Below are 18,528 nucleotides of genomic sequence, written 5' to 3'. Positions count from 1 at the left end.
TTGTGTGTGTGTGTGTGTGTGTGTGTGTGTGTGTGTGTGTGTGTGTGTGTGTGTGTGTGTGTGTGTGTGTGTGTTTGGGCGACGACGCCAGTGCTGAGGAATGTTGAGTTTATATCTCCCCTCTCTCTCTCTCTCTCTCTCTCTCTCAAAAAAAAAAGAAACTTCATTGTTGTGTAATGAACAGCTACTACTCGTATATCAATTATTAACCCCAGTGTGACGAGAGGCAGACTGGCCGCCCAAGCATCCTTACTCAAGTCCCGCTTTAGCTAATTACCAAAACAAAAGTATCCTTGAGAACTGATGAGTTTCATGGGATCACAGTTCCTTCAAGTCTATTCTCGTACATACAACACAAAACGAGGCTTCAAGTGGTGTGTTGACGGCGCAGGGCGTCTTTACTCAAGAGCCGCTTTATCAAATAACCAAAAATTCACTAAAATACTGATGAGATTCATAAGAGCCACTGTTGCTTCACGCCTATTCTCGTCACACACAACACACAACGAGGCTTGAAGTGGTATGCTGAGGGTCACGAGGCACCCATAGCTCCAGAGACATGCCACTCTCCTCTGCGCAGCGGTACGTAAAGGTTGCATTGGTTAAGTGCTCCAGCCAGATATTACGTTCGATGCATTTCTTTGTGGTGTTCTCCATGGTCGCGGCTATGGCTCAGGCAACCAGCGTGCCTCCCACCGCTGAGAAGAACAGTTGTTCAGGCCTCAAGGACGATCGCTCCATTCTGTCAACTCTATTAACGGTCACAGGCTACAGTGACACTTGCGTGACCGCCGTCCTGGACTTCTGTAGCACTGGACAAGAAGACAGCCGCTATGTGTCCCTCATGGAGGTAAGGGTTAGGGTCTGTCTAACCATGAGACAGACTGCTCTCAAGAGGTAAGGTATTACTGTTGATATTACTGTTATTACTATTACAGACAAAATCTTTCCTATTCATCAAGGAGTGCTTACATCAGTGTTTGTTTGACCGAGGATGAGGTAGTAGAAACCTACCCAAACGATAATTTACGCCCAGTGAGGTCTAATAGCACTAGTTCAGCGGGTGCTGTGAACTTTCCATTAATGCTAGTTGTGATCTCGCTGAACGTTTCCCTTTGTGTCTCATAACTCAAGGGGGCAGTCACAGCCTGCCCTCGAAAGACAACTCTCCTTCTTCACACAAAAATACACACACACACATACACACACACACACACACACACACACACACACACACACACACACACACACACACACACACACACACACACACACACCTCACTTAAAATTCTAAATTAAAAATTGGCGACTCCAAATCCAGCCTCGAAGTCCCCTTCTGGGAAGGGACCATAAATGTGCCCAGATCGGACAGAAATGAGATTGTGACCAGAGGAGCCAAACGGAAAAGACAGGATAAGAGCTTAAACAGAAGGAATAATACAAGAGTGAACTAATACCCTAACTCATTCACACCTTTCTCTGGTAAACTCTGAAACTCCCTGCCTGCTTCTGTATTTCCGTCTTCTTACGCCCTAACTTCTTTTAAGAAGGAGGTTTCAAGATATCTGTTCCTTAATTTTGGCTAAATCTTACAACTCCTTAAGGGAACCAGCATTTCAAGTGGGTCTTTTTTTTTCAATATTTTGTTGCCCTTGCTGGTTTCTCTCATGCATAAAAAAAAAAAATATGTGATTGTGTGTTCATTAATGGGAACCAAATACATAAACATCAAAGATCAATCAAATAACTTGCTGCTCATTTGCTTCACTTGTTACGTTTCTTGACGTAGAGAAATCTGCTGAAACTTGTCTCTGGCAACACTTCACATCCACACCACCCACTGACCGCATTTCTCGGAGAAGGTTATGCCACACGCACGACTGAAAAAAATCACAATCTTTATATCAAAGATACATGAAAAATTGATATCTTTCATTTAAAGTCACCTTTTATTCATTTCATTGATTTTTGTTTATCTATTTTACTAATATGATGTCCTATTTCGATTTTAATTCATCGTTGTTTATTTCAAACCGTTATTTGTTTGAGTCTTATGAAACCATTTCCTTGTATCAAAGTTGTTCAGTGTTAAATGCAATGACAGATTAATGTATATTACCAAGATCAGCTATTCACGTCAAAATCATAAACATGACAAAGAGTTGAATCAGATCTGTAAACATGGTCACTTTGTTTGCCCTTCGCTTTACAGGAGGCAAAGGAAGTGGTGCAGCAGGTCAGTGTTGCTGTAAACAAATGGGAGTCTCGGCCACGTCACTGCAAGGACTTACTGGACTCCGGGGACAGCGGGAGCGGCCTGCGCCAGGTATACCCTTACCCTGGGCAACCCCACCACCGCGTCACCGTGTTTTGTGACCACACCGTCGACGGCGGGGGATGGACCGTCTTCCAGCGGCGCACCAGTGACGCCGTCCGCCAAAATTTCTACCGCACTTGGATCGAGTATCGGTTGGGCTTCGGCGACCTGGAGGGTGAATTCTGGCTGGGCCTTGACCTTCTGCACCAGCTGACCTCCACCACCCTGCAGCAGCTGCGAATTGACCTGCACGATTACGAGGGAGGACATCGGTGGGCTAAGTACGGATTCTTCCACGTGGGCGCTCCGGAGACCAAGTTCCGCCTCAGTGTTGGAAGGTAAGGCTGCCCCCACCCTCTCTCTCTCTCTCTCTCTCTCTCTCTCTCTCTCTCTCTCTCTCTCTCTCTCTCTCTCTCTCTCTCTCTCTCATATATATATATATATATATATATATATATATATATATATATATATATATATATATATATATATATATTCGGGCTATTAATGCATAGAATTTTGTCGCTTTCGTCCATGTAATTTGGTCTACAATAATAAAAGAACTCTCTAAGGAATGTAGTTATCAAAGCTTTAGTGTCCTTTCGTGGGAAACTCACCCTCCGTATCCTTCTATTCGTGTTTTTTTTTTTTTTTTATTTAGATTTATTATTTTTCTGTTTCCCATCCTATCAATGGTTAAATAGATATAATAGATTAATGGATAGACAGCTATAAATAGAATGAGATGGATAAAATATTGATTATAGCTTTTTTTTTTTTTTTTGTGTGTGTGTGTTAACAGTTACAGCGGGAACGCAGGGGACAGCTTTGCAGCAAGACACAACGGCATGCCATTCACCACCCGTGATGCTGACAACGACAACTATAGTGGCGGGAACTGTGCGGAAGAGTAAGTGTTGTCTTGCCACACAACTCAACACTCAGACCACACAACACGAACACAAATGTTGTCACATAATACAACACAGCAGAACACAGCAGAACACAACACAACACAGCCCAATTTAAGACGGCAAAGCAAAAAAACAATACAACACAACACCGCACAACAAAATACAACAAAACACAACACAGCACAAGACAGCATAACACCGCGTAACAAAATACAGCTTAACAACACGAGGGCAGGTGCTGTTACAAAACAGAACACAGTACAAGGCAACATGAAGGCAAATGCCATAACAAAGCACAACACTGCACAACACAGCAAAACACAACACATCATAGCGAGGTCTAATAGCTCTAGTTCTGTTCTGGAGCAGTTTTGGTCTGGCCATTTCTGGTCTGGATCAGTTAAGGAGATGCTGTGAACTTCCCATCAAAGCAGCTAGTTGCGATCTCGCTGAACGTTTCCCTTGTGTCTCACAACTCAAGCAGGAGGTCACAACCTGTTCTCTAAAGACAACTCTCCTCCTTCACACAAAACTACATGCACTTAGTACACATAAATCCTTCACTTTAAATCCAGCTTTGGAGTTCCCTTCTAGGGAGGGGACCATAAAGCAGTTCAACCTGCTCTCTCAGTATCGACCAAAAATGTCTTGACACCTCCCTCAACTTTTTCTTCATTAATTAACTTCTGCATCATTTACGGTCGTTGATCTAGTTTTCAATCTGTGGAACACCACCTCTCCTCTACTAAACCTCATCTTTTCCTCACCGAAACACAGTTCCCTCATACTTTCTTTATCCTCATTTTCGTTCCAAAGTTGGATGTTGCATCTATGTGCGCAACTACTTCAATTGCTCTTGTGCCCACGCTCTTGAATATTCCGAGTTTTCTACCATCTGGCTTTGACTCAAAACTCACTCTCTAACTAAATTTATCTGTGCTGTTTATCTCTGCCTTAACTCCTCTGATTATAAGAAATTCTTAGACCATTTAACTTCTACAGTGGAGCACATTCTGTCCCTCTATCCGTTCGCGGAGATCTCCATCCTTGGAGATCCTGGAACCTGGATCCTGGAAGTTTATCTATATTCAGCCTGTTCCTAAAAGGGGTGACCGTTATAATCCCTCAAACTACTGCCCTTTACCTTCAATCTCTTGCTTGTCTAAAGCTTTTGAATCCATCCTCCATATGAAGATTCTCAAACATGTCACTTCACAATCTTCTATCAGAATCTATCTGATCGTCAGTATGGCTTCCGTCAAGATTATTCTACTGCTGATACTGGCTTTCAATACTGACTCTTGGCGATCCTCTTTTAGAGATTTCAGTGAAACTTTTGCTGTTACGTTATACATATCAAAAGCTTTAGATAGAGTCTGGAGCAAAGCATTGATTTCCAAACTGCCTTCCTACGGCTTAAATCCTTATCTCTGCAACTTTATCTCAAGTTTCCTTTCCGACCGCTCTATTGTTGCTGTGGTAGACGGCCACTGTTCTTATACTCTATTAACAGTGATGTTGCTCAGGGTTCTATCTTGTCACCCACTCTCTTTCTATTATTCATTAATAATCTTCTTAACCAAACCTCTTGCCCTATCCACTCCTATGCTGGTGATATACCCAACATCTTTCCACGTCCTTTCAGAGAGGACCAACCCTTCAGGAAGTCAACAGATCACGCAGGGACGCCACAGGATGCCTGACTTCTGATCTTTCAAGATTTCTGATTGGGGCAGAGAAAATCTATTAGTTTTCAATGTCTCAAAAACTCAATTCCTCCATCTATCAACTCGACACAACCTGCCAGACAAATATCCCCTCTTCTTCAATGATACACGACTGTCTCCCTCTTCCACAATGAATACCCTTGGTCTGTCCTTTGCTCATAATCTTCACTAGAAACTTCATATCTCATCTCTTTCTAAAACAGCTTTTATGAAGTTAGGCGTTCTGTGGCGTCTCCGCCAGTTTTTCTCGCCCTCCAACTCTGCTTACTCTGTACAAGGGCCTTATCCACTCCTGTATAGAGTACTCTTCATATGTCTTCAGCCTCTTTCTCATTCGCTATTTTCATGCTAACTGTTCTACTGATCTTGCTAACTGCATGCCTCCAATCCTCCTGTGGACTCGCTGCGCAAGGCTTTCTTCTTCCTCTCACGCCTATTCTGTCCATCTCTCTAATTCAAGAGTTAATCAGTGCTGTCCATCATTCATACCTTTCACTGGTAAACTCTGGAACTCCTTGCTTTCTTCTGTATTTCCGCCTTCCTACAAATTGTCTTCTTTTAAGAGGAAGGTATCAAGACATTTGTTCCCTAATATTGGCTAACGCTTTTCTATCTTCTAGAGGACCAGCACCCAAGTTGGCCTTTTTTATATTTTATTTATTTATTTATTTTTTTTTTTGGGGAGGTTTTGCTGGCCCTCTCTCCTATATATAAAAAAAGAAATACCATGTGCATAGTTTACTTACACACTCATTCAAAACAAATAACACAATGTGTATCCTCACACACTACATGACAAAGTAGTGAGTGTGCATGTGTACGTACTGTACGTACTATGTACAATATTCCTGCAAACTCTGTTGTCACTGTTCCGTTCCTTTCAGACGCCTCGGTGGTTATTGGTATGATGATTGCGATGATTCTAACCTGAACGGCTACCAGTATATTGGCAATGACACCATTGGCTATAAAGGCATTACCTGGCTTCACTGGAGCGGTGCGACTTACTCCCACAAGGCGACATCCATGATGATACGATAAGACACTCTCTTGCCTCATGTCTTGATCACAATCCTGTATACGTAGCTATATGTATTGTCAATAACTCTCTCTCTCTCTCTCTCTCTCTCTCTCTCTCTCTCTCTCTCTCTCTCTCTCTCCTTCACTGTGCTTCTTGCTAACCAATGTCATTAACAACAAAATAAGCTGATAATAAATTCATCATTGCCTCGAGCAGTCCTTCATTACTACAACAACTGACCAAGTGTTTCACGTGTGTGTGTGTGTGTGTGTGTGTGTGTGTGTGTGTGTGTGTGTGTGTGTGTGTGTGTGTGTGTGTGTGTGTGTGTGTGTGTGTGTGTGTGTGTGTGTGTGTGTGTGTGAGTGAGGGTTGGCTATCATGGGGTGGCTGTCACACGGTGCGGTGTCACTGTAGCTGTGCGAGCGTCAGTGTGTGTAGACAGTGTAGGTAAGCAGCAGTTACCATTGGCAGTGTTAGTGATGAGCGACTGGTAGTTATACTCGTATGTTGCAAGGCAGATTAGGTGTAGTGCGATGATCACGTAGCGCCTGCCACGAGTGACGACAAGGCAGCCAGCGTTTGAGGCACAGAGAGAGAGAGAGAGAGAGAGAGAGAGAGAGAGAGAGAGAGAGAGAGAGAGAGAGAGAGAGAGAGAGAGAGAGAGAGAGAGAGAGAGAGAGAGAGAGAGAGAGAGAGAGAGAGAGAGAGAGAGAGAGAGAGAGAGATTGAGTGCAATATATAGAAGATAAAAAAAATGAATATGGGAAAAAGAAGAACGATTTACTGAACAGCTTTACAGAGGATAATAATTAATAAGAGTGAAATGTTTCAGACACGACAAAAATTTAATGTTTGTTAATAATGACAGACAGAAGAGCAACATTAAGACAGAGGACAGAGTGCAAAAGTCGAACTACGGTCCTATCCTTTAAATCTCTTCCTTGTCTAAAATCTTTTAATTTATCCTGAATAGGAAGATTCTTCAACATCTGTCATTTCACAATCTTCTATTTGATCGTCAGTATGGCTTCCGTCAAGGTCGCTCTACTGCTGATCTTCTGGCGCTCCTTGGTCATCCTCTTTTAGCGATTTCGGTGAAACTTTTGTTGTTGCCTTAGAGGCTTAGACGTATCAAAAGCTTTTGACAGAGTCTGACACAAAGCTTTAATCTCAAAAATACCCTCCATGATTTCTATCCTTCTCTCTCTGCAGCTTTCTCTAAGTTTCCTCTCCTACTGTTCTATTGCAGCCGCGGGAGACGGCCACAGTTCTTCATAAATATATTATCAATGGTGTTCCTAAACTGCAAATTTCATATCTCATCTCTTCCTAAAACAACTTTTATGACGTTGTTTTGACTCCTTTCCGCCAGTTTTTTTTTTTTTTTTTTCCAACCCCCAATTGCTAACTCTTTACAAAGACTTTATCCACCCATATATGGAGTATTCTTCGTATGCATAGGGGGGTTCCACTCACACAGTATAATTAAATAGGGTGGAATCTAAAGCTTTTCGTCTTATTAATCATTCTCTAACTAACTGATTGTCTCCAGCCTCTCTCTCACCACCGCAATGTTGCTTCTCTTGCTATCTTGTACCGCTACTTTCTTCCAAACTGCACTACTGATCTAATGAATTCATTTCACCATTCATTCGTTACCTGACAGACACAAAACACCCATGCTAATAAAAATAAGTAGGAAATTATCAAAACATCCTTACTCGTCTTGCTAAAGATTTCCATCCTTCTGACCATCAACTGTACTATTCATCTCACTATTATTTGACTTAACCAAAATGCACGGGACAAAATAACGAGGAAATTATCAAAACATCCTTACCTGGTGTTGTCAGGAGAGTATCCAGGCGTTTAATCCTTCCTCCTTCATCAGAACACGCAGGGAGTCCTGAATCCATTTTCTGAGGATGAAAGAAATGTTTTGGTTAATCATCGCTCCCCTGATTGGTCTTATATCGCCGCTGCTCAATTGTCACAGTTGCAAAAACTCCAGGCAATGTTTGGAACCTTTCCCAGCATCTACAGCACGCACAGAGAAGGAGACGAAAGGGTTAGATCATTCAGTGTCTAGCAAGTTTTATTCTCAGAGCGGCTGCAGTGGAAGAAGTAATGAAGGTTTCAGAGCAGTCTGCGATCAAGGAAACATGTCAAGTAGCAGTGAAAAGTTGGCGTAACCCTTTCCCTGCCACACACGTTCCCTTTAATATCTGTAACTTTTTAGCACTTTATTTGTCTTTTCTGTTGTCATATTTCTGTGGTTTAAGAAAAAATTGTCCTTTTCACTGCCAAAGAAATGTTCCCTTTAACAAGTATAACTTTTTTTGTCATTTTTCCTTTCTTTCTTTCTTTATTTATTTTTATTGTTTTTGTGCAGTGTAAAAAAGAAAAGTCACCAAGATACAAGATAAACCTTCGATTCTCTGTCTCCTCTCCCTGCAAACAGTGTCTTGAGTGACACGACAGTCAGCACAAGACGCTCATATCAGTGAAGGGGTCAAGGCAACTGAGGTGATCAGGTTACACTAATACACTAATGATAAGAGTGACGAAAATTCAGGAAGAGGAAAAACCAAACACAATATACAACACTACAAGAAGGAATAGGTGTTGATTATTGACAATTTTCACTCTCCGTAATGGTAAACAATGATTTGTGATGCACCATTTCCAGGGAAACAAAGGAGATAACAAGGAACAACAGACTGAAGCGACAAGGAAAGAGATCAAGAAAACTCTCTCTCTCTCTCTCTCTCTCTCTCTCTCTCTCTCTCTCTCTCTCTCTCTCTCTCTCTCTCTCTCTCTCCATTGCAGCTGAAAAAACACCACTACCAAAAGAATACACTGACCAGAAGTTCACAGTTGCACGGAACACACTACCAACACCCCCAACACTGACGCCCTAAGAAGTGGAGAGTAGAAGTAGTAGTAGTAGTAGTAGTAGTAGTAGTAGTAGTAGTAGTAGTAGTAATAGTGGTAGGAGGAGGAGGAGGAGGAGGAGGAGGAGGAGGAGGAGGAGGAGGAGCAGCAGCAGCAGCAGCAGCAGCAGCAGCAGCAGCAGCAGCAGCAGCAGCAGTAGTAGTAGTAGTAGTAGTAGTAGTGGTGGTGGTGGTGGTGGTGGTGGTGGTGGTGGTGGTGGTGGTGGTATGATGATAGGTAACATGAAGCGCTTTGCTCTCTTTTGCTCGCTTCAAAGGTCACAAACATAGTATTACTCAGCTTCTCGTAATAACTAACCGACTGTTTTCCAAGCCTGGTGGTGGTGGTGGTGGTGGTGGTGGTGGTAAAAGGATCGTTACCATTATGAAAACGCTCTTCAAAATGTCAGTCAATTCCACTAAAGCAATGAAAGGTTCTCGTCCCTCCATCCATCATTAACCCTCTCCGCTTGATGTATTTCTCCATATACCCAACCACTTCCATAGCAAAGATCCAGAGGTGTATCATGAAGGAACAGAAACACAAGGTGACAGATACACACACACACACACACACACACACACACACACACACACACACACACACACACACACACTGGAAGCGCGACAATGGTTATGTTCGAGTCACTCAAAACTGGACCTCTGGTTGCAGTCCGCTTTTTGACAGCTTATCCTCCAATGTTGCCACACCTCCACAGTTCACGACCCCTTTCTCCAACCACAACTCATTTTTTTTTTTTTTTTTTTTTTTTTTTTGGCCATCACCCTGTCTTGGGTATTAGGCCAATTTTATTTCATTGTTTTTGTGTGACTTTTATATTTCTTTAGAATTAGGTCTTTTATTTTATTTTACATATATACAGTTTATTATTGGTTTATTTATTTATTTATTTTATTTATATAGTTATTATTATTATTATTTTTTTTTTTTTTTAACATAAAATATCCACACACATTCTCATGCACGCTTCATTCACACAAGGATCCTATACCTATCTCAAAACTGTTGTCCTTTGTCAGGGCATGGGGGAGGGAAGGATAACTCACAATCACACAGGGTGGCTACGTAGCATCACTACGTATTGCATATATACATGAAGGGAAAACATTCACATTAGATCACGCAAAATTGGAATCATACACGCTTTCATACTTTTATTTACATACATATATATATATATATATATATATATATATATATATATATATATATATATATATATATATATATATATATATATATATTTATAAATATTTACAGAGTGGAGGATAAATAACATAATAAATCACAACTCTCTGATTAAATTGGTCTCAGTCAGATAGATCATCAGTCTATCGACCACATCCGGATGTTCGTCACCCAGAAGGGTGGTTTGAGTTAGCGGTAGGCGGCGACCCCGGCAATACGCCACCAAGGGCCGCCTTTCCTCACGATAACGCACACAGTGAATGACTGGAGAGTCAGGTCAGGTAGAGGTATCAGTAACGTCGCACTCCCCCGCGCTCATATGCCACGTTTAGGATGCGGAGAGACCTTTAAACATGAAAAAAGATTCAAAGATTTCATAATAAATTGTGAAAAGTTACCAAATAATACAAAAAGATATAAGGAGAGAAAGAAAGACAGAGACAGTGAGGAAGGAGGTGGAGCAGGGTTGGAGAAAGAAGGTAAGCCCATGAACTACAGAGAGCTGGCATTGGTGGTGGAATCCCAGCTCTCTCTCTCTCTCTCTCTCTCTCTCTCTCTCTCTCTCTCTCTCTCTCTCTCTCTCTCTCTGAAACATTTTACAAATTTAATTCTAATTGACCTACGTACGTATTTAAATATAATTGAATTGGTACCAAGTAGTACATACAAAATAATTCTCCTGACCCATCCATGAAGTAGGTAATGTTTTGGCCCCAAAGGAGTAACTTTAGCCCTGGTCCACAGGAAACAAATGAGCGTACGTACGTACGTATTACAACATACAAAGCTGCAACAATCCTGCTTCATCTGACGCCGACTTGAATGAGGGCACACTAGCAGCCACGGTGCCCTTATTCAAGTGCCACTTCATTTAATAACACAAACAAGAGTCTCCTTGAGGACCGATGAGATTCATAAAGGCCACAGCTGCTTCACGTCTATTCTCGTCACACACAACACACAACGAGTCTTGAAGTGGTGTGCTGTGGCCCACGAGGCAACCACAGCTCTAGACACACGCCACTCTCCTCTGCGCAGCGTTACGTTTAAGTCGCACTGTTTCGGTGCTCTAGCCAGATATTACTGGCGATGCATTTCTTTGTGGTGCTCTCCATGGTCGCAGCCATGGCCCAGGCAAGCAGCACGCCTCCCCAGATGAGGAAAACAGCTGTTCAGGCCTCAAGGACGATCGCTCCCTTCTGTCTACTCTACTAACGGTCACAGGCTACAGTGACACTTGCGTGGCTGCTGCCCTGGACTTCTGTAGCACTGGACAAGAGGACAGCCGCTACGCGTCCCTCATGGAGGTAAGAGTCAGACCTGCATGTGTCTAATCTTGAGCCAGAATGCTCTCAAGGGAAAAGGTATTATTATCATTTTTATCATTATTATTTTTATTATTATTATTATTATTATTATTATTATTATTATTATTATTATTATCATTATTATTATTATTACAGACGAACTCTTTCCTATTTATCAAAGTATGCTTCCATCAGTGTTTGTATGTATTCATTAACGAGAACCAAATATATAAACATTAAAGATAATCGGATAATATGTTCCTCATTTAGTTTGCTAGTTACTTTTCTTGACATAGAGTGATCTGCTGAAATTTGATTCTGGGTTGTGTTTTGTCACTTTCTTAAGTCATTTGGCCAACTTGCAGGTTAAGTTTGTGTTGGATGTTTATGAGTGGCAATGCGGGACGACGAGCTGCGCCGCCACGTGTGACGTAAACATGGTCACTTTGTTTGCCCTTCGCTTTACAGGAGGCAAAGGAAGTGGTGCAGCAGGTCAGTGTTGCTGTAAACAAATGGGAGTCTCGGCCACGTCACTGCAAGGACTTACTGGACTCCGGGGACAGCGGGAGCGGCCTGCGCCAGGTATACCCTTACCCTGGGCAACCCCACCACCGCGTCACCGTGTTTTGTGACCACACCGTCGACGGCGGGGGATGGACCGTCTTCCAGCGGCGCACCAGTGACGCCGTCCGCCAAGATTTCTACCGCACTTGGATCGAGTATCGGTTGGGCTTCGGCGACCTGGAGGGTGAATTCTGGCTGGGCCTTGACCTTCTGCACCAGCTGACCTCCACCACCCTGCAGCAGCTGCGAATTGACCTGCACGATTACGAGGGAGAACATCGGTGGGCTAAGTACGGATTCTTCCACGTGGGCGCTCCGGAGACCAAGTTCCGCCTCAGTGTTGGAAGGTGAGGCTGCCTCTCACCCTCTCTCTCTCTCTCTCTCTCTCTCTCTCTCTCTCTCTCTCTCTCTCTCTCTCTCTATATATATATATATATATATATATATATATATATATATATATATATATATATATATATATATATATATTATATGTTATTGATGTGTAGAATTTTGTTGATGTCTTCCTTGTTATTTGGCCTATAATAGTCAAAGAGCTCTTTTACCAGATCCCCTCTTAGTCTACGCCTCTCTAAGGAATGTACCTCTAAAAGCTTCAGTGTCCTTCCGTGGGAAATTCTCATCCCTTGTATCTTGTTAGCTCATTATTTCTTCAGAACCATTGTTTCTCTGTTCTTCGTCCTGTAGATACATTAACAGATGGAAGGATTGATAGATATATAGATTATATTAATAAATGTAGATAAATAGACATACATAAATTGAGATAGACAAAATATTAATTACCTCTTTTCTTTTGTTCGTGTGTGTGTGTGTGTGTGTGTGTGTGTGTGTGTGTGTGTGTGTGTGTGTGTGTGTGTGTGTGTTAACAGTTACAGCGGGAACGCAGGGGACAGCTTGGCAGCAAGACACAACGGCATGCCATTCAGCACCCGTGATGCTGACAACGACAAAGATACAAGGAACTGTGCCGACATTAAGTGTTGTCACGCCATAAACACTGACACCACACAACACGAAGGCAAGTACTGTCACACAACACAACACAACATAACACAGCACAGCACAGCACAACACAGGACAACACAGCATTATACAAGACAGCACAACACAACACAAAATAACAGAATACAACACAGCACAGCACAACAGACCACAGCACAGCACAACACAGCACAACAACACAACACAAAATAACAAAACACAACACAGCACAACACAATACAACACAATACAGCAAAACACAACATAGCACGACACAGAACACAACACAACACAACACAACATAACACAGCACAACACAATACAGCACAGCACAGCACAGTACAGCACAGCACAGCACAGCACAGCACAATAAAGATTCGTTAGTCTGTGCCTCTCAGTTTTCCCATGACATTGCTTAACGCGCAAACATTTTTCCGACATGTTAAACAAATCTTTCCCTCGTTTTTGTTGGAAATGATTCGCTATTTAGACCAGTCCCACAGGAAATAAAATTAGCGATATCCAAGGAGAACATTCATAGTATATTAAAGCGGGCGCGCGCGCACACACACACACACACACACACACACACACACACACACACACACACACACACACACACACACACACACACACACACACACACACACACACACACACACACTTTCCAGGTGGAAACAGTACATGCACACACTGTAGTAGGTAATCTTGTGACAAAATCTTGGGGACACAACCAGGTAAACACCAGCAGGTAACTGTGCAACAGTCACAAGTCCTCACGATGCTGTGCTCAGTGTTTCAATCAGTGACAGCAAATGTCAGGCACAGTACATAGGTGGAGACACGTACACGTACACGTACACGTACTATGTAGTACAGTAGTACGTCTGCCGCGGGCTGCGCGACTCCCCTCTTCCCGTGCGCGACCTTGCCATTTGGTGGGTCAAACCTAATCCCTACATGATACGTAACGGCTCCTGCCAAACAGGGCATGTGAGTTACCAACCATACGTGACAATCTGCCATTTTGGAACACCTGCCACGGCTCTACGTACTACATCCAACATCGGGGCTTTGCTCTGCGCGGAGGCTGCGATCTTTACAGTTCAGAAGTAAATACGTAGTAGTCAAGTTGTGTCCCTTTATTGTGATCAGTGAAATAGTACACCACATTTGCAGTCTTCCTCAGCCACCATCAAACTTAAGTTCACTTTTCTCAATTCAACAAATGAGACTCAAGTGAAAGGCTAATGAAATAATACAAGTGTTAGAAATGGATCTGATAGATGGATCCCGAGAGAAACATTTCACAACTACATAGTGAGTGGGAGGAAGCGGCGACGGACGCAGTGGTGAGCGGAGGGAGCCGCGCTCAGTCTGCATGTCTTCCCTCAATCATGGCGCATTGCCTTCACAGGAGTCAGTGATAAGGAGGATATCTAAAAAGATACAGGAGGATGAAGGATATCCCCTATGAAGAAACTCAATTTGCATTCTTTAGAGCGATGCATGTCTTGAGGGGACCTAATGGATATCTAAGTGGTATAAGGGTTATAACAAAGGGGAGGGACCCAGAAATAATGGGTTTAAGTTTGAGAAATTCAGGTTTAGGTGGGAAATGGGAAGAAACTGGCTTTCAAACAGAGTGGTTGATCAGTGGAACGGTCTCAGTGGTCATACAGTCAGTGCTGAGTCAATAGGGAGCATTAAAAGATTAGATAAATATGTGGATGGGGATGATAGATGGAATTAGGCAACTTTAATCCTACAGGGACTGCCGCGTGTAGGCCTGGCGGTCTCTTGCACTTTCCCTCTTTTCTTATGTTCTTATGTTCTTAAAACACGACTTTTATCATGACTTGCAGCAAAGGCAATGTGCAGAGTTTACTTACACACTCAGTCAAAGGAAAATTACTCAGTGTGTTTCCTCACACACTACATGACATAAGAGTGAGTGTCCATGTGTACGTACATGCTGCGTACAATATTCCTGCTAAATTACTTGTCACTGTTCCTTTCAGACGCCGCGGTGGTTATTGGTATGATAATTGCTACGATTCGAACCTGAACGGCTACCAGCATGTTGGCCACGATACTACTGACCATAGAGGCATCGCCTGGCGTCACTGGAGAGGTGTGAGCTACTCCCTGCAGGCTGCATCAATGATGATGCGTCCTGCCTTCTGAGCCGCTCTGCTGTTGGCTGCCGCACGGCACTGCACGGTCGCCGCCACTACCCAATGGACCACCACCACCACCACCACCACCACCACCACCACCTCTCCAAGCAACCTACGTATCTAACACTATTTACTAACATTCTGCCAGAATGCTGATAACAAACATGTGACGTCAACTGGTGAATAACTCGAGTAACGTTTGCACACCTTGGTCTATTTCCCTCATGTTTGCCCTGTCCCCCTGTAAGATCCACACCAACCTCTAAGTGATAAGACTGCCTCTTGCCTCATGTCTTGTTCACAATCCTGTACACGTAGCTATATGTATTGTCAAGAAAAGGACTCTCTCTCTCTCTCTCTCTCTCTCTCTCTCTCTCTCTCTCTCTCTCTCTCTCTCTCTCTCTCTCCTTCACTGTGCAGCAGTACATCATGCTTCTTGCTAACAAATGTCATTAACAACAAAATAAGCCGATAATAAATTCATCATTGCCTCGAGCAGTCCTTCATTACTCCAACAACTGACCAAGTGTTCCACTTCACACCAAGAGAGAAGCAAACACGCGACAAACGCAGGTGGAAAACGCTACCAAACACTGCTGACTGCTGTGTGTTGAGGGGTGAGAAGCCACGCCCTCAACGACCCGCCGCGGCCACACAACACCCAGGAAAACAACGCCACAGACCTACTACTACTACTACTACTGCTATTACTACTACTATCACTACTTCTACGACTACTACCACAATTACTACTACTACTACTACTACTACATGCCTCAAGTTTTCAGTCTCTCTTCATAGGGTATATCCCTCATTCCCTGTATCCTTTTAGTCATCCTCCCTTGCACTGATTCCAACAAAGCTATGTCCTTCCTGTAATGTGGGGACCAGAATTGTACCGCACAGTCAAGATGTGGTCTGACCAGCGCCAAGTATAATTTCAGTATTACTTCAGGACTCCTGCTTTTAACACTTCTAAAGATGAAACCTAATACTCTATTCGCCTTATTTCTTGCCTCGATACATTGCTTCCTTGTACCGAGATCAGAGCTAACTATGACTCCTAGATCTTTCTCATACTTGGAACTTTCTAGTGCCACGTTATCTATTGTGTACCTATTGTTTGGATTATCTCTACCCACGCTCAGCACTCTGCACTTGTTAATATTGAACTGCATTAGCCATCTATCTGTCCATTCTTTCATCCTATCCAAGTCAGCCTGCAAATCCTTGGCATCCAAATAGGACCTAATTAACCTACCTATCTTTGCATTAGTCTACCTATCTTTGCAAAGTCTGAATGGTGACGCCCGGCCAGCGCACACTACTAATTAATGAGCGCTACATCCCCACATCCCTGGCAAAACCTGCACGCCGAGACGGTAACACGTATCAATGTCCCTCACACACACACACACACACACACACACACACACACACACACACACACACACACACACACACACACACACACGCCCGGTAGCTCAGTGGTTAGAGCGCTGGCTTCACAAGCCAGAGGACCGGGGTTCGATTCCCCGGCCGGGTGGAGATATTTGGGTGTGTCTCCTTTCACGTGTAGCCCTTGTTCACCTAGCAGTGAGTAGGTACGGGACGTAAATCGAGGAGTTGTGACCTTGTTGTCCCGGTGTGTGGTGTGTGCCTGGTCTCAGGCCTATCCGAAGATCGGAAATAATGAGCTCTGAGCTCGTTCCGTAGGGTAACGTCTGGCTGTCTCGCCAGAGACTGCAGCAGATCAAACAATGAAACACACACACGCCATTAATTCTTCCACCTGCTCTCTCCCTCAATCACTTCATTCTCCTTGCCCAATACAGTACACACCCACCGTCATCTCTCCATCACCCCCTTCACACTCCCAGCGTCCAGGAAGGCGGTACACGGGTATCATTAGCAGGTACAGACAGTGGGACACCAGATTCACGAACAAAGAAAGGAAACAAAACACATTTAAAGAAAGGAAATGGCAATCAACTGGTGTTTTCCTGTACACAGAGAGAGAGAGAGAGAGAGAGAGAGAGAGAGAGAGAGAGAGAGAGAGAGAGAGAGAGAGAGAGAGAGAGAGAGAGAGAGAGAGAGAGAGAGAGAGAGAGAGAGAGAGAGAGAGAGAGAGAGAGAGAGAGAGAGAGAGAGAATTACGTACAAACCATCTCTGTATCAAAGTCTATGGAAACGAACGTAACACTTTGGGAAATGTTACCTTAAATTAGCCTTGCCTTACCTTGCCTTGCCTTACCTTACCTTACCTTACCTTACTCTTCCTTCCCTTCCCTTCCCTTCCCTTCCCTTGCCTGGTGACTGCCTTCATTGTTCCCTCCGCTTTGTTCACCAGCCTACCTGTGCATAATTAACCTGGGCTCCTTATCTACCTCTCCTGAACGCTTTGGGACTTTCTAGTAATCTCTCTCTCTCTCTCTCTCTCTCTCTCTCTCTCTCTCTCTCTCTCTCTCTCTCTCTCTCACTTTGGTACTGGAATTATTGACGAGTGTTTTGAGAGAGAGAGAGAGAGAGAGAGAGAGAGAGAGAGAGAGAGAGAGAGAGAGAGAGAGAGAGAGAGAGAGAGAGAGAGAGAGAGAGAGAGAGAGAGAGAGAGAGAGAGAGAGAGAGAGAGAGAGAGAGAGAGAGAGAGAGAGTGTGTGTGTGTGTGTGTGTGTGTGTGTGTGTGTGTGTGTGTGTGTGTGTGTGTGTGTGTGTGTGTGTGTGTGTGTGTGTGTGTGTGTGTGTGTGTGTGTGTGTGTGTGTGTGTGTGTGTGTGTGTGTGTGTGTGTGTGTAGTCGCCAGTTGTGGTGCCTCACACTGTGATGTGAGGCTGCTGGCGATAGAGGATGCTAAGTAATAAGAGAATAGTTAATTATCATAACTTGTAGTATTAAGGACATACGAACATTAGTAAATATAACAGTAAGTAACAGTAGTGAAGATGTACGGAGGTTAACTTAGATGCAGAGAGGTAGTGAGAGGGTTGTTTATGTGCAAACACTGATGACGCTGCGCGTAGGATAGATAAGGACACAGAGGATCGCTGCTCATTCTGCAGGGGATGAAAAAATAGGTCGCATGTGGTGTGCCCCAGCTGTCTCTGTAGGAGGCAGATTCTGTCTGGTCGTCAGTGAGAGAGGTGTTGCATTCCGCCCTCTGATTCTCCATACATCTTATTCTGTCCAACGCCGACCCTCATTGTTGTAAGTGTTATGTTATAGTTCATTTGCTATTTGCTACTCAGCTGAGAATTATTGTTAAGTTCATTGCTATTACACTGTGAGTCACAATACACGTATTATTGCCTTTTGTGTCATTGTTCATGATACTGATTTGTTCATGATTTCGAAAAT

At 43.4% G+C, this 18,528-nt stretch overlaps 2 protein-coding genes across 2 annotated transcripts; both read left to right on the top strand.

Annotated features, from left to right (window-relative positions):
* Window positions 1-513: 513 nt before the first annotated feature.
* Window positions 514-6,191, top strand: LOC123512865 (ficolin-1-like). The gene is made up of 4 exons (XM_045269525.1): window positions 514-850; window positions 2,213-2,655; window positions 3,120-3,227; window positions 5,843-6,191. The coding sequence occupies exons 1-4, from the start codon at window positions 560-562 to the stop codon at window positions 5,997-5,999; spliced, it is 999 nt and encodes a 332-aa protein (XP_045125460.1). The 5' UTR covers window positions 514-559; the 3' UTR covers window positions 6,000-6,191.
* A 4,908-nt stretch (window positions 6,192-11,099) lies between these two features.
* On the top strand, window positions 11,100-15,671 carry LOC123512870 (ficolin-1-like). Its single transcript, XM_045269531.1, has 4 exons — window positions 11,100-11,429; window positions 11,898-12,340; window positions 12,887-12,991; window positions 15,020-15,671. The coding sequence occupies exons 1-4, from the start codon at window positions 11,424-11,426 to the stop codon at window positions 15,183-15,185; spliced, it is 720 nt and encodes a 239-aa protein (XP_045125466.1). The 5' UTR covers window positions 11,100-11,423; the 3' UTR covers window positions 15,186-15,671.
* The last annotated feature ends 2,857 nt before the right edge of the window (window positions 15,672-18,528 follow it).

The sequence above is a fragment of the Portunus trituberculatus genome, chromosome 34 (genome assembly GCF_017591435.1).
Source record: "Portunus trituberculatus isolate SZX2019 chromosome 34, ASM1759143v1, whole genome shotgun sequence".
Classification (NCBI taxonomy): domain Eukaryota; kingdom Metazoa; phylum Arthropoda; class Malacostraca; order Decapoda; family Portunidae; genus Portunus; species Portunus trituberculatus.
The sequence above is the reverse complement of the archived record's forward strand: the minus strand, read 5'-3'. Positions and strand labels throughout refer to the sequence as shown.